At 45.3% G+C, this 14,520-nt stretch overlaps 1 protein-coding gene across 2 annotated transcripts in view; it reads left to right on the top strand.

The window, feature by feature from the left end:
- The window catches only part of MFGE8 (milk fat globule EGF and factor V/VIII domain containing), a 70,704-nt gene extending 63,834 nt beyond the window's left edge, over positions 1 to 6,870 (top strand). For both annotated transcript variants that reach the window (XM_067471452.1, XM_067471453.1), the window contains exon 10: positions 2,160 to 6,870. In XM_067471452.1, the coding sequence (XP_067327553.1) occupies positions 2,160 to 2,303 (144 nt within the window). In that variant the 3' untranslated portion in view covers positions 2,304 to 6,870. The remainder of the gene's footprint in view (positions 1 to 2,159) is intronic.
- Positions 6,871 to 14,520: the final 7,650 nt, after the last annotated feature.

The raw sequence follows: 14,520 nt of genomic DNA on the forward strand, positions 1-14,520 counted from the left end.
GACTTTGTATTTCTAGGTGGGAAGATGACTGCAGATGCAGACTGTGGCCAGGAAATCAGGAGACGCTTCCTTCTTGGGAGGAGAGCCATGTCCAGTCTCGATCAAATAGTGAAGAGTAGAGACATCAGACTTGCAACCAAGATCCATTGCCTAGTCAAAGCCATGGTCTTCCCTGTAGTCACCTACGGATGTGAGAGCTGGACCTTAGGGAAGGCGGAGCGAAGGAAGAGAGATGCTTTTGAGCTGTGGTGTTGGAGGAAAGTGCTGAGAGTGCCTTGGACTGCGAGAAGATCCAACCAGTCCATCCTCCAGGAAATAAAGCCCGACTGCTCACTGGAGGGAAGGAGACTAGAGACAAAGTGGAAGTCCTTTGGCCACATCATGAGGAGACAGCCAAGCCTAGAGAAGACAATGATGCTGGGGAAAGTAGAAGGCAAAAGGAAGAGGGGCCGACCAAGGGCAAGAGGGATGGATGGCATCCTTGAAGGGACTGGACTGACCTTGAAGGAGACCCTGGGGGTGGTGACGGCTGACAGGGAGCTTTGGCGTGGGCTGGTCCATGAGGTCACGAAGAGTCGGAGACGACTGAACGAATGAACAACAACAACAACAATAAGCTGACCTGAATATAAGCTGAGGCACTTAATTTTACCACAAAAAACTGGGAAGATGTATTGACTCGACTATAAGCTGAGGACAGGAAATGCATCAGCTAGTGGTAAATTTCAAAATAAAAATAGATACTAATAAAATTACATGAATTGACGCATGAGTAGGTTAAATGTTTTTGAATATTTACATAAAACTTTAAGGTAAGACTGTCTGATTAAACTCTGATTGAACCATTATTCTAACCTTCTTCAAGGTAAATGTGCTTACGTATCCTTCCAATAATAATAAAGGGAGCAAGATAATAAATGTAATAAAAATAATAACAAAGTATTGGAAATGCAATAATAATAATAGCCATAGCAGAGCACCTGAGGAACCAACCTGGACACAGCATATTATTATTTGAGAAGACAGAAATGCTGGACCACTCTCACAAGCACCATGTCAGACTACACAGAGAAGCCACTGAAATCCACAAGAAGCATGTGGACAATTTCAACAGAAAGGAGGAAACCATGAAAATAAATAAAATCTGGCTACCAGTGTTAAAAAACTCTAAAATTAAAACAGCAAAACAGCAGAGGGAAAACAATCAGGGACATCTAATCACCTCTCAACAAAAGATTGCTCCAGGCACTTCCAGGCCATTATATGCTAATCAAGGTGGTCGGTTGAAACATTCCCACCTAGCTCCAGCAGACAAGAGTCCTTTGTCCCACCCTGGTCATTCCACAGATATATAAACCCATTGTCCTATTTCCAACAGACCTCACTACCTCTGAGGATGCTTGCCATAGATGCAGGCGAAATGTCAGGAGAGAATGCCTCTAGAACATGGCCATATAGCCCGAAAAAACCTAAAACAACTCATTCACACCTAGCTCCAACAGACAAGAGGTCTTTGTCCCACCCTGGTCATTCCACAGATATATAAACCCAATTTTCCTAGTTGCCAACAGACCTCACTACCTCTGAGGATGCTTGCCATAGATGCAGGCGAAATGTCAGAAGAGAATGCCTCTAGAACATGGTCATATAGCCCGAAAAAACCTACAACAACCCAATAATAATAGAGTAAAATAACAAATGTAATACTAACAATAAAGTGAGTAAATAAAACCCTGGTTTCTTCGAGTGCTATTCCAATGCTTAAACTATGTTGGCTCTCTAGATTGCCATTACCTTAAATAAAAAAGAAGTACATTCTCTAGGTTCTTGTAGGTTTTTTCGGGCTATAGAGCCATGTTCTAGAGGCATTTCTCCTGCATCTATGGCAAGCATCCTCAGAGGTTGTGAGGTGCCTCATTACCTCTGAGGATGCTTGCCGTAGATGCAGGTGAAACGTCAGGAGAAATGCCTCTAGAACATGGCCCTATAGCCCAAAAAAACCTACAAGAACCTAGTGATTCCAGCCATGAAAGCCTTCGACAAAAGTACATTCTCATTTTTTTAAAAGCAGAAAGGACAACGAAGCCTGCAATTATCCAGGCTTGCCTCCCTCTTTCTTGCCTTTTCCTAACAGAGCTGTTTCTTCTTTCCCAACACAGATATTCGAAGGGAATTCCGACAATTATTCTCACAAGAAGAATGTTTTCGACGTGCCCTTCTATGCCCGCTTTGTCCGCATCTTGCCCGAATCCTGGCACAACCGCATCACGTTGCGCGTGGAGCTTCTGGGCTGTGACGAGTAGCAGTCCCGTGGCCAAAGGGACTCGAGGACTGGACTAGTTTCCTTGCCCTTTTTGACCGTTTTCCTGCCCTGGAGTCATGGCGCTTGCTGCCCTTACGTCCCTCCTCTCTGTTTTAGCCCAGTTTGTCAGAATCCTGCACCTTGTGATGGTTGGGGATTGGGAGGGGGGGCAACGTGCTGCCCGACGTCGTAGATGGAGCCGGCCTCTGTGTGAATAGGGTACTTCTTTCCTTGTCTTCCCCCCTCGTTGTTATTTCTCCCCTTTTGCTTTCAGAGAACTGCATTACCACGCGCCCTTCCATTTCCCACGGGTCCTTAGCACTGCACTTTAAGAGCCAATGCACATGGCGGAGCCCTTGCTTTTGCGGACCTTCTTCCATCTGCCAAGATATAGTGATACGGTCTTCCTTAATGCAATAACACACTGCGAACTTAAGCTAGCTTCATCATCATTCTTCTTCCCTGCGGTCCAGAGGGACCATGGGTTGGGAATAGGAGAGTCTAAGGGCCATCCAGACAGTACCTTTATCCCGGGAGCTTCCACAGCAAATAGGAGGGTGAGCAGATGCCGTTCCCTGTAAACACAGAAGCAGTTGGTTCTTGTGAGTTTTTTCAGGCTATATGGCCATGTTCTAGAGGCATTTTCTCCTGAATATATAAGATATATAAACCCATTTTCCTATTCCAACAGACCTCACTACAATGTATTGTCGAAGGCTTTCATGGCCAGAATCACTCAGTTCTTGTGGGTTTTTTCGGGCTATATGGCCATGTTCTAGAGGCATTTCTCCTGACGTTTCGCCTGCATCTCTTGCAAGCTTCCTTAGAGGTGAGGTCTGCTGGAGCTAGGAAAAAAGGGGTTTATATATCTGTGGAATGACCAGGGTGAGACAAAAGGCTTTTGTAAGTTGGGCTAGGTGTGAATCTTTTCAACTGACCACCTTGATTAGCATACAATGGGCTGACTGTGCCTGGAGCAAACTCTTAATGAAAGGTGCTTAGATGTCCCTGCCTGTTTTTCTCTCTGCTGTTTTAATTTTAGAATTTTTTAATACTGGTAGCCAGACTTTGTTCATTTTCATGGTTTCTTCCTTTCTGTTGAAATTGTCCACATGCTTGTGGATTTCAATGGCTTCTCTGTGTAGCCTGACATGGTGGTTGTGAGAGTGGTCCAGCATTTTTGTGTTCTCAAATAATTTGTGTTCTCAAAAAATTTCTCTGGTTGGAGTAGTCTGCAGTGCCTGAGGAAGCTTGCCAGAGATGCAGGCGAAACGTCAAGACCTCACTACCTCTGAGGATGCTTGCCATAGATGCGGGCGAAATGTCAGGAGAAAATGCCTCTAGCACATGGCCATATAGCCCGAAAAAAGCCACAAGAACCTAGTGCTTCCAGCCATGAAAGCCTTCGACAATACACAGAAGCAGTTGCTACAAAAGGCAAAAATCTTGGAAATCATGGGATTTTTTTAATCTGGGGTTGTTTCCGGATTTTAGATCTTTGTTCCTGATTGGTTGGTTCCTAAAAAGAAAGTGACACTTGAGTAAAAGCAAGATTTATAGGTGCAGGAATATTGCAGTTTTGCACCGAATATGCGGATCTTCGCATGTCTGTATGTCCCTGCATTCGGAAATCACGGGGTTTTTTTAAATCTGGGTTTGTTCCCGGGTTTTAGATCTTTGTTCCTGATTGGATGGTTCCTAAAAAGAAGGTGACACTTGAGTAAAAGCAAGATTTATAGGTGCAGGAATATTGCAGTTTTGCTTCGAATATGCAGATCTTCGCATGACTGTATGTCCTTGCATTTGGAAATCACCGGGATTTTTAAAATCTGGGTTTGTTTCTGGGTTTTAGATGTTTGTTCCTGATTGGTTGGTTCCTAAAAAGAAAGTGACACTTGAGTAAAAGCAAGATTTATAGGTGCAGGAATATTGCAGTTTTGCACCAAATATGCGGATCTTCGCATGTCTATATGTCCCTGCATTTGGAAATCACGGGATTTTTTAAATCTGGGTTTGTTTCCGGGTTTTAGATGTTTGTTCCTGATTGGTTGGTTCCTAAAAAGAAAGTGATACTTGTGTAGAAGGCAAAAAAATTGTTTGTGTACCAGAAACTTTATGAAACATGTGAATGGCACAGTTTATTTAAGCAGGGCAAAGAAAAAAAAATCCCGGGACTTCAGAATTCTGAGACCTGTTGGTCCCAGAATTTCTGCCTCTGTTGTCCAGACTTGATGCTTTGATGCAAGATTTAGAGGCTCCCAAGATGTCCACAGTGAAACTTCCAATGAAAACATTGGCATTCTTTTTTTAAATTCAAGATGCAGATATGATGAGAATAACTGCAACGAATCACTGCAAAAGCTCCATTTTTGCCTCTGTTAAAAACTCGTGATTTTGTGCTGTCTGGAAGTGCCCTAAAACTCATTTGGAAGTGGCTCCTTTTGGGATTTCCTGGAGGAAGCCATGGCAGTTGAAGTGGCCCAAGACCCAAATTCTGCAATCTAGACACAATATAATTTGTATGCAGAACACCCTATGTTTTCTTTTATTTTGGAAAGCATGATCAAAATTCGATACCAAGAAAAGTTGAATTTCACAATATTTTACAGTTTTGAAGAAATCAGAGGAATGAGAGAAGTCGTGCAGGGTGCACCTGTGCTCCTTCTCCCTGGACATGTTGTGGCTCACTCCTTTGTCGTTCTTGTCATGTCATCAGCCACTGCACATATGCATACTTCCATGTTTATCTCCCCAGCCACAAGAGCCAGGAAATTGGACTTTCTCCAAGCAATGAATGCTAGATTCCTTTTGCATCCATTCTCCCTTCGTTTGCACTCTGATCCTATCCTCTCCAACTTCACCCCCCAATAACATTTCTCAGGATGCCAAACATTGGAGAAGGGGTCCTTTAAAGGGCGAGCTCTCAGATCTGCAAAACTACACCCAGATGGTGGAGTGGCTTAGAGGGAGAAGCCTCACCTCTCCCTTTTGCAAATGGGGCGGAAAACGCAATTTTTTTTACCCATAATGATTTTTGCCACCAATTTCCTCAAGTGCTCTACATTCTCAGGTTGGCGCAGAGTTTGTGCGTGATACAAGGCCATATTAAAAAACAGGGTTTTGTGAAGCCATAGAGGGACAGAAAGGACAGATATTGACATTGTTTGGAGACATTACTTCTTTGGGTTGCTGTGAGCTTCCAGGCTATATGACCAGAAGCATTCATAGAATCCTAGAATCAAAGAGTTGGAAGAGACCTCCTGGGCCATCCAGTCCAACCCCATTCTGCCAAGAAGCAGGAATATTGCATTCAAATCACCCCTGACAGATGGCCATCCAGCCTCTGTTTAAAAGCTTCCAAAGAAGGAGCCTCCACCACACTCCAGGGCAGAGAGTTCCACTGCTGAACGGCTCTCACAGTCAGGAAGTTCTTCCTCATGTTCAGATGGAATCTCCTCTCTTGTAGTTTGAAGCCATTGTTCCATTGCGTCCTAGTCTCCAGGGAAGCAGAAAACAAGCTTGCTCCCTCCTCCTCCCTGTGGCTTCCTCTCACATATTTATCCATGGCTATCATATCTCCTCTCAGCCTTCTCTTCTTCAGGATAAACATGCCCAGCTCCTTAAGCCGCTCCTCATAGGGCTTGTTCTCCAGACCCTTGATCATTTTAGTTGCCCTCCTCTGGACACATTCCAGCTCCTGATGTTTTGTCCACATCTACAATTTTACAATTTAGCTGTAAATCGCCTAGAGCATTCTCGGATGGAGGGCGATTAATAAGTAATTAAATATGATGATGATGATGATGATGATGATGATGATGATCTATGGCAGGCATCCTCAGAGGTTATGAGGTCTGTTGGAAACTAGGCAAGTGGGTTTTATACGTCTGTGGAATGTTCAGGGTGGGAGAAAGAATTGCAAATGTGTATGTTGCAATTCCCCCAGGCAGAAAGCAGCCAGGCTTTGAAGCTGCAAGGCTATTCAATGCTAATCAAGGTGGTCAACTGCAACATCCACACTTTCCTCAGGCAGACAAGAGTTCTTTCTCCCACCCTAAACATTCCACAGATATATAAACCTCACTTCTTGCCTAGTTTCCAACAGACCTCACAACCTTTGAGGAAGCCTGCCATGGATGTGGGTGAAACGTCAGGAGAGAATGCTTCTGGAACATGGCCATACAATCTGGGAAACTCACAGCAACAGTGATTCCGGTCATGAAAGCCTTCAACAACATATTACTTCTTTGGATTGCAACTCCCAGAAATCCCCAGCTGGTCCACAGATATGCACAAAAAGGGTTCCCAAGCTTAGATTCCAACCGTTGCGGAATCCCCTTTGGAAGGTGTTTGTTTGTTTGGGGGTCGGGATGTACACACATGGCTTTCAATAAGGCAAGCCTAAGAAGACAGGTGTTTGTAGGGGTGTTGTTTGAGATCTGGAAGCAATTAACCCCGGGCAAAGAAATAAACGCTATAGGATGTCCTGATGGTGGTGACTGTGGCTTCGCAGCAAAGGCGCAGTGCTCAGTAAAGATTTGCAGTATTAAAACAACTCTTTAAAATTATTTGGTTTCATGTCTTTTTTTGCACTGTAATATGAATCCTTGGATTAGGGCAGTGGTTCCCAACCTGTAGTCTGTGGAACACCAGTGGTCCGCAAGAACGAAAATATGGTCAGCGGCCTCACCGTTACTACAATGGACACCACAGCTACACACATACATAGAATCATAGAATCAAAGAGTTGGAAGAGACCTCATGGGCCATCCAGTCCAACCCCATTCTGCCAAGAAGCAGGAATATTGCATTCAAATCACCCCTGACAGATGGCCATCCAGCCCCTGTTTAAAAGCTTCCAAAGAAGGAGCCTCCACCACACTCCGGGGCAGAGAGTTCCACTACTGAACGGCTCTCACAGTCAGGAAGTTCTTCCTCATGTTCAGGTGGAATCTCCTCTCTTGTAGTTTGAAGCCGTTGCTCCATTGCGTCCTAGTCTCCAGGGAAGCAGAAAACAAGCTTGCTCCCTCCTCCTCCCTGTGGGTTCCTCTCAACATATTTATACATGGCTATCATGTCTCCTCTCAGCCTTCTCTTCTTCAGGCTAAACGTGCCCAGCTCCTTAAGCCGCTCCTCATAGGGCTTGTTCTCCAGACCCTTGATCATTTGAGTCGCCCTCTTCTGGACACATTCCAGCTTGTCAAGATCTCTCTTGAATTGTGGTGCCCAGAATTGGACACAATATTCCAGGTAAAGTGGTCTAACCAAAGCGGATTAGAGCATGGGGAGCATAACTTCCCTAGATCTAGACACTAGGCTCCTATTGATGCAGGCCAAAATCCCATTCACTTTTTTTGCCACCACAACACATTCCTGGCTCATGTTTAACTTGTCCATGAGGACTCCAAGATCTTTTTCACACGTACTGCGATTGTTCTCATGAAACCCTCTTATAGCACTGAGGCAATGGGGATGTTGGGATGGGGGAGGCTGACTACCCACGAAATATGTGACAACAAGCCTCCTGGCTGCTGCTTCTCCTCCCTCCTGAGCGGAGCTGTTCCATGTGGCACCTGGAAGCGGGGGCACCTTGGTGTCTGTGTTTAGGCCTGTTCTTAGGGTTATTTGGGGTGCTGATTCAGAAAATTGCATTATACAAGGCTACCACATGGTCCTGTTTTGCCTTAGAAACAGCCTTTCAAGGGTTAAGCAACTAAAAAATGCTTTACTCCAGCAAAATGATAATAATAATGTAAAAAAACAGCAGCAAAGGAACAGAAAGTAAATCCCAAAAGCAAAGCAAAACATGAAACGAGTCTTTGGCAAAAAGTCTTTGTCTGGCACTTTGCAGACGTTGGAGCTGCAAGCAAGGAAACTGGAGCACAGAAGCACTAAGTAGAACTGTTGCTACCAGCATTGACCACTTGCTTTACTGCTGATTGATAGCCCTTAGCTCTCAGCGCAGGCATTCCTAGGACGAGGTCTGATTACTCAGCATTCATGCAGCCATTCTAGCTTACCTTCTCCTTTCATAGAATCAAAGAGTTGGAAGAGACCTCATGGGCCATCCAGTCCAACCCCATTCTGCCAAGAAGCAGGAACATTGCATTCAAAGCACCCCTGACAGATGGCCATCCAGCCTCTGTTTAAAAGCTTCCAAAGAAGGAGCCTCCACCACACTCCGGGGCAGAGAGTTCCACTGCTGAACGGCTCTCACAGTCAGGAAGTTCTTCCTCATGTTCAGATGGAATGTCCTTTCTTGTAGTTTGAAGCCATTGTTTCGCGTCCTAGTCTCCAAGGAAGCAGAAAACAAGCTTTCTCCCTCCTCCCCGTGGCCTCCTCTCAACATATTTATACATGGCTATAATGTCTCTTCTCAGCCTTCTCTTCTTCAGGCTAAACATGCCCAGCTCCTTAAGCTGCTCCTCATAGGGCTTGTTTTGCTCATCGGCATTCCTGAAATGTAACCGCCTTGAGTTCCCGCCGGGGTCAAGAAAGGTGGGCTAGAAATGAAGTAAATAATAAAAAATAAATAGGAACCAGCAATATGTTTTCCTCATCCTCTTCTTTCTCCTTAACACTTGGCCCCAATTCCCCAACTCCTATTTATTTATATATTTATTTATTTATTGCTGCATTTGCATACCGCCCTTCTCAGCCTTTCGGTGACTCGAGGCGGTTTACAAGGCAAAATTCAATGCCATAGAAACACAATATAAAAATGATAACATCCATAAAATCATAACAAAAACATAAATCAATAAATTCTCATTAAAACATTGTCCATTCTCATTGTATGGTTGTTCCAATTCCTATGTCCGTTACTCAATATTTGCAAGTGCTTGCTCAAATAGCCAGGTCTTGAGTTTTTTTCTGAAATGTTAGGAGCGAAGAAGCCAATCTGATCTCCCTTAGGAGGGTGTTCCATAGCCAAGGGGCCACCACTGAGAAGGTCCTGTCTCTCGTCCCCGCCAGACGTACTTGTGACGAAGGCGGGACCAAGAGCAGGGCCTCCACAGATGTTCTTAAAGTCCTCCATGGTTCATAAGAGGAGAACCATTCAGACAGGTAAGTTGGGCCAGAACCATTTAGGGCTTTATAGGCCAAAGCTAGCACTTTGAATTGTGCTCAGTGGCAAACCGGCAGCCAGATCTGATCTCCCTTGGGTGGGTGTTCCATAGCCAAGGGGCCACCACTGAGAAGGTCCTGTCTCTCGTCCCCGCCAGACGTACTTGTGACAAAAGCGGGACCAAGAGCAAGGCCTCTACAGATGCTCTTAAAGTCCTCCATGGTTCATAAGGGGAGATGCGTTCGGACAGGTAAGTTAGGCCAGAATCATTTAGGGTTTTATAGGCCAAAGCCAGCACTTTGAATTGTGGAGCTTGCACAACAGGAGAGTTGTACGCTCTCTGAGAGCCGCGGCTGTTATTAACCTGCCTGCCAATCGTTGGACCAGTTGAAGGTTCCGGACAGTCTTCAAAGGCAACCCCACATTGAGCGCGTTGCAGTAGTCTATATGGGATGTAACCAGAGTGTGGACTACCATGGCCAAGTCAGACTTCCCAAGGTACAGGCGCAGCTGGCGCACAACTCCTACATCTTCAGCCTCCTGTTCTAAGAAGAGGAGTACACAACACACAGCAAATCAGCTCTAGATGATTAAATATGGTTTTCTATGGGCGAGCAGATGGTGATGACTGGGTGGCATCTGTTCTGTATCAGAAACTAGAGCTGATGTGGTCTATCCAATGCAATTTTCTGAATCAGCACCCCAAATAACCAAACCGAATCTAAAGTTGACGAAAAACTGATTTGTAACCCTTTTGGTACTAATGTTGGAGAGGGGTCCCTGGTCAAAAAAAGCTTGGAAACCACTGGATTAGGGTCTACTTTTCTGGACAAGAAACAAGCACGCTCCATCTTCTCCATAATTCCTTACACATATTTAAAGACAACGCTTATGTCACCTGTCTGTCTCCCCTTCTCCAAGCTAAACATACCCAGCTCCTGAAGTTATTCCTTATTAGAATGGATTTCCAGAGTGTTAGTTGTCTTGGACACGTTGCATCTTGTCAACATCCTGATTGAACTGTGGTGCCCTGTAATAGGAAAAGATAGAGCATGCCAAACCAATGACATCTTGGGCTTTTGAAAGGTCAGTCCAGGTTTGCCTCAGGCAATACCATTTTCTCTACCATGAAGTCAATAAGCTACATGTGGTGCAAGGGCAGCTGGCAATTGCACCGTGACAAAGAGGTCAGAGACTGAGTTGTTGTGAGTTTTCTGGGCTGTATGGCCATGCTCCAGAAGCATTCTCTCGTGACATTTCACTCACATCTATGGGAGCCTCTGGTGGCGCAGTGGGTTAAATCCTTGTGCCGGTAGGACTGAAGACTGACAGGTCACAGGTTTGAATCTGGGAAGAGTGCGGATGAGCTCCCTCTATCAGCTCCAGCTTCACATATGGGGACACGAGAGAAGCCTCCCACAAGGATGGTCAAAATATCCAAACATCCAGGCATCCCTTGGGCAACGTCCTTGCAGACGGTGAATTTTCTCACACCAGAAGCAACTTGCAGTTTCTCAAGTCACTCCTGACATGAAAAAAACAACAACAACACATTTATGGCAGGCTTCCTCAAAGGTTGTGAGGTCTGTTGGAAACTAGGCAAGAAGCATTCTCTCCTGACGTTTCACCCACATCTATGGCAGGCTTCCTCAAAGGTTGTGAGGTCTGTTGGAAACTAGGCAAGAAGCATTCTCTCCTGACGTTTCACCCACATCTATGGCAGGCTTCCTCAAAGGTTGTGAGGCCTGTTGGAAACTAGGCAAGAAGCATTCTCTCCTGACGTTTCACCCACATCTATGGCAGGCTTCCTCAAAGGTTGTGAGGCCTGTTGGAAACTAGGCAAGAAGCATTCTCTCCTGACGTTTCACCCACATCTATGGCAGGCTTCCTCAAAGGTTGTGAGGTCTGTTGGAAACTAGGCAAGAAGCATTCTCTCCTGACGTTTCACCCACATCTATGGCAGGCTTCCTCAAAGGTTGTGAGGTCTGTTGGAAACTAGGCAAGAAGCATTCTCTCCTGACGTTTCACCCACATCTATGGCAGGCTTCCTCAAAGGTTGTGAGGCCTGTTGGAAACTAGGCAAGAAGCATTCTCTCCTGACGTTTCACCCACATCTATGGCAGGCTTCCTCAAAGGTTGTGAGGTCTGTTGGAAACTAGGCAAGAAGCATTCTCTCCTGACGTTTCACCCACATCTATGGCAGGCTTCCTCAAAGGTTGTGAGGTCTGTTGGAAACTAGGCAAGAAGCATTCTCTCCTGACGTTTCACCCACATCTATGGCAGGCTTCCTCAAAGGTTGTGAGGTCTGTTGGAAACTAGGCAAGAAGCATTCTCTCCTGACGTTTCACCCACATCTATGGCAGGCTTCCTCAAAGGTTGTGAGGCCTGTTGGAAACTAGGCAAGAAGCATTCTCTCCTGACGTTTCACCCACATCTATGGCAGGCTTCCTCAAAGGTTGTGAGGTCTGTTGGAAACTAGCCAAGAAGCATTCTCTCCTGATGTTTCACCCACATCTATGGCAGGCTTCCTCAAAGGTTGTGAGGTCTGTTGGACACTAGGCAAGAAGCATTCTCTCCTGACGTTTCACCCACATCTATGGCAGGCTTCCTCAAAGGTTGTGAGGTCTGTTGGAAACTAGGCAAGAAGTGGGGTTTAGATATCTGTGGAATGTTCAGGGTGGGAGGAAGAACTCTTGTGTGCCTGAGGCAAGTGTGGATATTGCAATTGGCCCCCTTGATTAGCATCGAACAGCCTTGCAGCTTCAAAGCCTGGCTGCTTCCTGCCTGGGGGAATTGCAAAATTCTCACTTGCCTTGGGCAGAGAAGTTGTGAAGATGCCTGCCATAGATGTGGACAAAATGTCTGGTACATGGTCATGCAGCCCGGAAAACTTACAGCAACCCAGTGAATCCGGGCATGAAAGCCTTCGACAACACAGAGACAGAGACAGTTCTATGGGTTGGATATGTTGGACACAATGTCTAATGAAAATATTAAATGACAGATCTGATATACTCTTAGCTAAAATCTTCCTCAGGTATGCAATGTAAGATAGAGGGAACATGGGACCAATGGTTTCACGACCAGCAAATGCTTAAGCAGGGCTGCAGCCCACACAGGTCTGATTTTATTTATCATGTCATTGGCAACCAGACATTTTTAACAAAAACAAACAAACAGACAAAACACATTATTTGCAAGTGCGGTAATTGATTAAATGTCCTTTGACCAGTATCTGGCCCCTTGGGGTGCCTCTGGTGTTGCCGCAAGGAGGTCCTCCCTTGTGCATGTGGCTGGGCTCAGGATACATTGCAGCAGGTGGTCTGTAGTTTGCTCTTCTCCACACTCGCATATCGTGGATTCCACTTTGTGGCCCCATTTCTTGAGGTTGGCTCTGCATCTCGTGGTGCCAGAGCTCAGTCTGTTCAGCACCTTCCAAGTCGCCCAGTCTTCTGTGTGCCCAGGGGGGAGTCTCTCATTGGGTATCAGCCATGGATTGAGGTTCTGGGTTTGAGCCTGCCACTTTTGGACTCTCGCTTGCTAAGGTGTTCCAGTGAGTGTCTCTGTAGATCTTAGAAAACCATTTCTTGATTTAAGTCATTGATGTGCTGGCTGAAACTCAAACAGGGGATGAGCTGGAGATGTCTCTGCCTTGGTCCTTTCACTATTGGCTGCTACTCCCCAGCGGATGTCAGGTGGTGCGATACCGGCTAAGCAGTGTAATTTCTCCAGTGGTGTGGGGCGCAGACACCCTGTGATAATGCGGCATCTCTCATTAAGAGCCACATCCACTGTTTTAGCGTGGTGAGATGTGTTCCACACTGGGCAGCATACCCAGCAGCAGAGTAGCACAGCGCAAGGGCAGATGTCTTCACTGTGTCTGGTTGTGATCCCCAGGTTGTGCCAGTCAGCTTTTGTATGATATTGTTTCTGGCACCCACTTTTTGCTTGATATTCAGGCAGTGCTTCTTGTAGGTAAGAGCACAGTCCAGGGTGACTCCCAGGTATTTGGGTGCGCTGCAATGCTCCAGTGGGATTCCAAAAGTGGGTGCTAGAAACAATATCATACGAAAGCTGACTGGCACAACCTGGGGATCACAACCAGACACATAAATACCTGATAAATACCTGGGATTGCTGTATCAGCCTATCTGTGTGAAATGTCTCTAAACAGTTGGCTGCAGGTGAGCTCACCTTGATCCATCCCAACTGTAGGAACCCCCTCTCCTTTTTGTGTTCCTCTACCCAGCCCAGGGCTTTTTCCAGTGTAACTTCTGCGCAGTTGTTATGAAACGACAAAAGCAATCAGAGTGCCAGCTGCAGGGCAGCAAAGTGATGATCACAAAGACAAAATGGAACGGGAAAAACAAAACAGAATGCACAAAATCAGTCTAAATTTGAGTCAGGCTATTCTACTTTCTCTGCCATCAGGAAAATAATTGGCCTATTGAAGGAAACATGCACGGCAAGGGCATCTGGCAAGTCTGTTTATATTATCCCTTCTGCTTCCTCCTCCATTGACACCTCCATGAAAGGTCTGTTTTCCATCCTAAACTCCTCTCTTTCCCTCTCTCCTCATTCCTCCTTGTCTCCATATTTGCAAGTTGAATTCTCATATCTATATAAATAAAAATGTATTGTTCGTTTGTGGGATTAACAGAACTCAAAAACCACTGGATGAATTGACATGAAATTTAGACACTATATCCCTAACAGATGATTGAGTGACCATCACTCAGAAACCCCACCCCTCACCCCGCAAAAAAAAAAAAGTGGAAAGGACTTAAAACTCCTAAAAGCTAAATGATGAGAAGCTAAATGACAAAAAAAGGAAAGGAAGAGGAAGAAAGGGGAGAAAGAAAGGAAGGAAGGAAGATTTTAGAATCTCTCCTGCCTTTTCGGTCAAAAGGAAGAATTCAGATGTGCTGGTGGCCAGATCAGGATAGCTATGAGAAACCATTGCAAGTACTATTGAGATATTGATATCAAGTACTATTGATATGGTTAAGGGAAATAAGAAAGAAATATAAAGGAGAGAGAGAATTTACCAAATTTGAAGAAATGATTAGCCAAAGGGGGAGTAAGGAAGGAAAAGAAAGAACAAAAGGTATATCAAGTGATGGAGTCCAGGAGCAGGACCACCTTAAAA

This window comes from Anolis sagrei, chromosome 9 (genome assembly GCF_037176765.1).
Source record: "Anolis sagrei isolate rAnoSag1 chromosome 9, rAnoSag1.mat, whole genome shotgun sequence".
In the NCBI taxonomy this organism is placed as follows: domain Eukaryota; kingdom Metazoa; phylum Chordata; class Lepidosauria; order Squamata; family Dactyloidae; genus Anolis; species Anolis sagrei.